This window comes from Dictyostelium purpureum, assembly GCF_000190715.1.
Source record: "Dictyostelium purpureum unplaced genomic scaffold DICPUscaffold_44, whole genome shotgun sequence".
Classification (NCBI taxonomy): Eukaryota; Evosea; class Eumycetozoa; order Dictyosteliales; family Dictyosteliaceae; genus Dictyostelium; species Dictyostelium purpureum.
The window spans coordinates 111,085-117,659 of record NW_003519381.1 but is presented as its reverse complement, the minus strand read 5'-3'; the positions used below and the strand labels follow the sequence as shown (position 1 = coordinate 117,659).

General features: G+C 25.1%; 3 protein-coding genes across 3 annotated transcripts; 1 reads left to right on the top strand and 2 right to left on the bottom strand.

Moving 5' to 3' along the window:
* On the top strand, positions 1-1,179 carry DICPUDRAFT_76347 (uncharacterized protein; the record flags this gene model as incomplete). The annotated part of the gene is made up of 2 exons (XM_003285368.1): positions 1-914; positions 979-1,179. Coding segments are annotated over 2 exons (1,115 nt in total), but the record flags the coding sequence as incomplete, so codon positions are not given.
* A 138-nt stretch (positions 1,180-1,317) lies between these two features.
* On the bottom strand, positions 1,318-3,040 carry ArsB (uncharacterized protein; the record flags this gene model as incomplete). The annotated part of the gene is made up of 2 exons (XM_003285343.1): positions 1,318-2,463; positions 2,528-3,040. The coding sequence occupies 2 exons, from the start codon at positions 3,038-3,040 to the stop codon at positions 1,318-1,320; spliced, it is 1,659 nt and encodes a 552-aa protein (XP_003285391.1).
* Positions 3,041-3,269: 229 nt separating this feature from the next.
* DICPUDRAFT_97022 (delta 5 fatty acid desaturase) lies at positions 3,270-5,107 on the bottom strand. Its single transcript, XM_003285342.1, has 4 exons — positions 4,923-5,107; positions 3,765-4,839; positions 3,563-3,687; positions 3,270-3,479 (listed from the first exon to the last, which is right to left on the bottom strand). Exons 1-4 carry the CDS (start codon positions 5,027-5,029, stop codon positions 3,413-3,415), a joined length of 1,374 nt encoding a protein of 457 aa, XP_003285390.1. The 5' UTR covers positions 5,030-5,107; the 3' UTR covers positions 3,270-3,412.
* Between the last annotated feature and the right edge of the window lie 1,468 nt (positions 5,108-6,575).

Below are 6,575 nucleotides of genomic sequence, written 5' to 3'. Positions count from 1 at the left end.
ATAATCTTAGCTTTAATAATTTTACTCATACCTCATCTTACAACAACTCCTTTGAGGATATTGGTTTAACAGGTATTGTTGGCAGCAAAAACACATTTGGGAATAAAAATATAAATAATAATGATAATAAAAACAATAATATTGGTGATGGTAATAGTAATTTTGATAACATAGTCAATAATAATAATAATAACATCAATAATAACAATAACAATATAAATAGCATTAATAATAATAATAATAATAATAATAATAATAATAATAATAATAATAATAATAATAATAATAATAATAATAATAATAATAATAATAATAATAATAAAAATAATAAAAATAATACCAATAACAGTATAAATAGTAGTAATAATAATAATAATAATAATAATAATAATAATAATAATAATAATAATAATAATAATAATAATAATAATTTAAATAACATAATTCAAGATAGCTATACAACAGCAAATGCATTACTATTTCTTTATAAAAAAATATTAAAAGAAAAAGATCCTCACATCGATGTAGACAACAATGGTATCGACTATTCAGAAAGCTACAATCGACATAGTTTAAAATATTTTGATGGTATCACCAATAGAAAATTTATGGACTTTGCCAATCCTTGGGAGGGTATCACCATATCTCGTCAATATAAAGTTTTCTTGGGCTGTCTCAAAGTGCTTCTAATAGTGGACTCTAAAGGGAAAAATATTTTATGGAATGGTTCAAAGAAAATAAAAGAGTTGGTCGAAATTTCTTATCACTATTATGAAGCTGGCCATTCTAGTAATTGTAAATATTGTGCAAAGTCAGCAAATAAAAATATCCAATTTGCGAGTTTGTTACTAAAAGAAACAGTTTGCTATAGATTTGTAAAGTTTTTAATTTTCAAATATAAAGATAATAATGATGTAAGTAATTACCAACTTTGTAAAATCAATATAAATTCATATTAATTTTTTTCTTTAAATTTAGGCATTTTTCTCTTACAGCGATATGGGCATAAATAATAAGAATGTTTTGTATTTATATGCTTTAATTTTAGAGTTTTGGAAAATCATTGAAAAGAGAGATGGTAAAAATGCAGCTTGTGGGAATCGTTTTAAATGGTCAAGTGAGTTTCATATTTCAGACGAAGAATTTATCGAAATCGAAGAAAGATGTCCAAACAAATAAAGAAATAAAGAAATAAAAACCAAACTATGGTATAACATATACTATATTTAAAAAAAAAAAAAAAAAAAAAAAAAAAAAAATGGAAAAAATGGAAAAAAAAAAAAAAAAAATTTATATTTTTACAAAATTTATTTTTATTTATATACTACTCATTAAAACTACAATCGGAACCCCTATTAATACAACCAAAATAGTAGATGGAACACCAAACTTTAAATACTCTAAAAAGCCAATTACATGATGAGCTTTAGCTTTTTCAGCCACAATTAAATTTGCAACACTACCCACCAAAGTAAGATTACCAGCAACGGTGGAAACAAAAGCCAACAAAAGCCATGTAAAATTTGGAACGTTTGCATCCAACAATCTAGGAGATAAAGATAACACCAACGGTACATTTCCCAAGACATTACTTAAGACCAATACCATTATCGAGAAAATGAACACTTTAAAAATATTTATATTTTTGTCATCTAGAGGTACAAATGGCTCCAGCACTGTCCAAGCTTCCTTTGCAAACTGACGATCAAACCCATCAACCAAAACAAATAAACCCGAAAAGAATAATAGCAATTCCCAATCTACAGATTTTATAATTTCACCAATATCATTATTATGCTCGATCATCATTAAAATTGAAACACCAAACAACACCGTAAAACCCATGTGCAGCCCAACAAAAAACCCAACCAAAATTAAAAATAAAATTATTGAAACCCTTATCTCAATTAATTTTTTTAAAATTTCTAAATAAAACTTTGGGTTCTTTAAATTTTCGAAAAAATTATTTTTATTGTATTGATTAAATTTACCATCATTGTTATTATTGCTGCTATTTTGGTCATTAATGTCTACATCTAGTAGTCGATCCTCATTATCTTCGCTGTACAATGTTGGGGTTGATATAATTATTATATTACTACTGTTATTGTCAATATTATAACTTCCTGTTATAATATCTTCAGAATTGTCATTATTATTATTATTACTATTAGTATTATTATTATTTATACTATCGTTATTTTGAATACTGTTTTCTTGGGTTAATTTATTATAATTTAAACTATTCTCCTGTTTGATTTCTTTTTCATTTCTGCTATTGTTTTTGGTTAAAGATTTTAAACTAATTTGTTTAGTAAGATCTACTGTAATTTCAAATTTTGAAAGATTTTTCTTGAAATAAAAATATAATAAAACTGAGTTTAATAAAACACCTAAAAAACTAGAAACAACTGAAACTTTGAAGAAATTTAAAAACTCCAAACCACCTGCTGTAGCAATAATCTAAAATTAAAACTATATCAGTATCACTAATTTTATTATTTTTATTTAATATATTTTTATTTACCATATTTTGTGGATTGCCAACTGGTAATGATGCACTACCTATATTTGCGCTAGTTGCCACTGCCATTAAATAAGGAAAATAAGGTAAACTTGTTGTTTCGCATGCTTTGATAACAATTGGGGTGAGTGTGACGCAAACAGTATCATTTGTTAATACTGAGCTCATCACAGCAGATATAATGCAAACCCTTATTAAAAATACAAATGGTGTTTTACATTTATATAATAAAACATTTGATGCCAACCCCCATATATTTGCCTTCTCCATATAGTTTGATAACATCATCATTGACATTAATAATATAATTGTATCCCAATTAACCACTGAACCAATTTCTTTAGGTGGCACAATACCAAACATAACCATTAGTGTTGCCCCTATTAAGGAATATCCAGCACGACCTATATTTATATTCTTTATTTTAACACATATTAAAAACAATGATACAATAAAAATAACCAATGCAAAATATGGTTTAACTGCTTCATTTAAATTAAAAACACTATTACTCATAATATTTATTATTTACAATTTTTTATTTATTATTTATTATTTACAATAAAAAATAAATAAAAAAATTAAAAAAAATATATTAAAAAATTTAAAAAATAAAAAAAAATAAAAAAAAACGAAAAATATTGCAATAACAAATCAAATCAAAAAAAAAAAACAGATAACTAAATAAAATAAAATAAAAAAAAAATAAAAAAATAAAAAAAAAAAAAAAGTCAAATTAAATTTTATGGTATTTTATCTTTTGAATTGTTTATATTAGATCATTAATTTTTTTTTTTTTTGATCAATATAATAAATAATTTTTTCTTTTTATTGTTATATTACAACAAATCGTTGTGATACAGGTTTTAAAAAAAATATTTGAAAATTTTAATTATCTTTTGAGGCCATTGGTTTTTTGACATAATCTGGATCATTACCCATTTTGTATAAATAGCTATAAGAGTTTAAAAAAAGAAATGAAATTAATATTTATTCATAACATGGTAAAAACATAATAAAAAAACAAAAAAAACTTACTTGATATGTGAAGTAATTGCTTCAGTAAAAGTTGGTTTAATGTGATAAGTAAGATTATATTCTTTGCAAACGTCTTTAAGAATTGGAACTAATTGTGGATAGAAATCTTGACAAATTGATGGGAACTATAAAATTAAAATAGAAAATTTTTATATTAATTATTATATTATACTATATTATTAATATTATTAAAAATACATACTAAATGATGTACAACTTGGTGATTAAGACCACCAGAGAAGAAGGTACAGAGTACAGAGCCGTGACCATAATCTTGAGTAGTTTTAATTTGAAGAATAGCCCAATCTTCATTGATTTGTGCTGGTTCATCTGGTTGTTCTGGGGTACCATAGAATTTAAGATCTTCAGCAACGTGTGAAACTTGGAAATTAATAGTGAGATACCAACCGAAAATAGTTTCACAGATAACAAAGTAGACTAATAAGTCGAATAAATTGTGATAACGAAGTGGTAAAATGAAACGGAAGAAAATGAATGAGATTTTACCAATAACGTAAGCGGCTAAATCAAAAGTACTGGCTGGTGATGTTCTGATAGCACCATTTTTACCACCTTTAAGGAAAGCTTCATAATCTTGAAGACGATATTTGTAAGTGTAGAGACCATAAAGGATTGGGGCATAAATATGTTGGTATTTGTGGTACCAGGCACGAGTTTGGTATGGGGTAACAATACGGAAATCAATTTCACCTTGACCAAGATCTGGATCAGCATTTCTAATATTAGTGTAGAGATGATGACCAATAACGTGTTGATGACACCAGGCATAGAATGATGCACCAGTGAAAAAGTCGAATGAGGCACCCATCCATTTCCAAACGGTTGGTGAATGTGAAACAGCAGCGTGACATGAGTCGTGCATCATATGCATACTAAAGAGTGAATTAGCAAGAGCATAGAGAACAGCAAAGAAACAATTAAGGTAAAAATTGTTGGTGGTGTAATGTGCAAGAATATAGGAACAAATAATTAAAACATAAACTAAAGCTAAACGTGAAAAGATGGCAACTGCTTTTTGTGGATCTTGATCAGTTGTTTTGAAGTGTTTTCTAACACGATCTTTTAAGGTTTTGTAGAAATCTGATTTTTGAACATATCTTGGATGTTCGTATGATGAAATAAAACCAATTTCGTAGTTCTTTAAAATTGCTGATGGTTTATCTGACATTGGATGATAACTTTCAAATAAATTTGTAACATCTCTACCTGCGCCTAACATTAAAACTTCTTTACCACCTGGATGTTGTGAAACCCATCTAATGAAAAAATAATAAAAAAAAGAATAATTAATATAAACATACTTTTTTTTTCTATTTTTCTAAACCCAATGTAATCTTACTTTGAAATATCATAAACTTTACCATCAACTGCAACCCAACAATCATTTTCAGTGTTGTGTTTGGCAATTTCTGTCCAAGAATATTGTTTTCCTTGAATCTTTGACATCTTATATTAATTCCCTGTTGATTATTATTATTATTATTATTATATTTATAATTATAATTATAATTAGTACAAAATTTAATAAAAATTTAAATTTAAAAATAAAATTAAATGATATGAATTAAAAAATTTTTTAAAAAAAAGGAAAAAAAAAAAAAGGGAGAAAAAAATTAAATCATAGAAAGTGTGTGAAATTATTGTGTGGAAATTGTTGTGTGGGTGTGTGTGAAAAAAAAATTTTAAAGAAGTTTAAATTTAATATTAGAATGTGTATTAATATTCTGGGGGTTAGTGGGAAGGTGTGTATATGCATTTGTGCATTTAAGCAGATGTGCAGTGTGCATGTTTATACGATGTTATTTTTACAAATAGGAAAGGGAAAAAAAAAGAAAAAAGTAAAAAAAAACAAATGTGCAACAATATCAAATTTTCTATTATTAAAACATTGTATTTTTTTTTTATGTTTCATTTTACAAATATATATACATATATAATTTAATTTATAATAATTTATAATTAATTTATAGGCACATACCAAAAATACTATTAATACAAAAGTTAAAAGATAATATAAAAAAGAAAAAATAAAAAATTATAAAATTTTTAAAAAAAAAAGCTTTTTAAAAATTTTTTATTTTATAAAAAAAAAATAAAAATAAAATAAAATATAATTTAAAAAAAAAAAAACGAAAAAAGCTTTTTGTGATGATATAAAACTTCTCAAAAAGGTTTTCACATAGAAACCTTTATTGATACGTTATTTTATTTTTAATTTTCATTTATTTTTTTATTAACCAGTTTGATTTTTTTATTATTTTTTTTTTTTGCACCAAATGTCCCAATGTTGCACAGTCATAAAAAAGAGATCTCTTGGGGTTTTTTTTTTTTTTTTTTTATGAAGATCTCTTTTTTTATACAAAATATCTTTATATATCTTTTTTTTTTTAAAAATTTTATTTTTTCAAAAAACTATTCCGACCAAAAAAAGTGATTGTAAAATAAATTATAAAAATAAAACACTACAGAAATAAAATAAAAATTTCATCAAATAATAATAATAATAATATTTTTTAAATTAAACAGAGAAAAAAAAAAAAAAAAAAAAAAAAAAAAAATTGGGGGGGGGTTTTTTTCCATTTTGAAATATCCTTTATTTTCCAAAAAAAAAAAAAATCCATGTTTTTTTTTTGCCAGGGTATAAACAAAAAATTAATTTTGGGTGGGGATTTGGGGGGGTGGCTTTTGGGGACTTCCTTTTTGGGGGGTTTGGGTTTGGGGTTTTGGGGGGCCATTACCAGCCTTTTTATTGTTTCTAAAAAATTGCCAATGAAAAAATTGTTTGTCCGGGACAAAAACCTGTTGCCGGGGCAGGGTCCACCTCTGGTCAAAACCTTTCCCCTTGAAAGAGATCAAAAAAAAAAAAAGGCTTGGGGGTTGGCAAAAAATTGGACGATTTTGGGTTCTTTCCAATACAAAAATAGGTTAAAATAGTTCACAAATCGCTTTACCTGAAAATTTCTATTTGGAGCTAAACCAAAAATAAAAAAAT

Bases quoted from the DNA above. Each gene is read 5' to 3' on its own strand.
- DICPUDRAFT_97022 (XM_003285342.1), bottom strand. From the start codon at position 5,029: ATGTCAAAGATTCAAGGAAAACAATATTCTTGGACAGAAATTGCCAAA. The intron at 4,840-4,922 runs GTAAGATTACAT...TTTTTTCATTAG, and splicing joins AAAGTTTATGATATTTCAAA to ATGGGTTTCACAACATCCAG. The intron at 3,688-3,764 runs GTATGTATTTTT...TTAATTTTATAG, and splicing joins ACCAAGTTGTACATCATTTA to TTCCCATCAATTTGTCAAGA.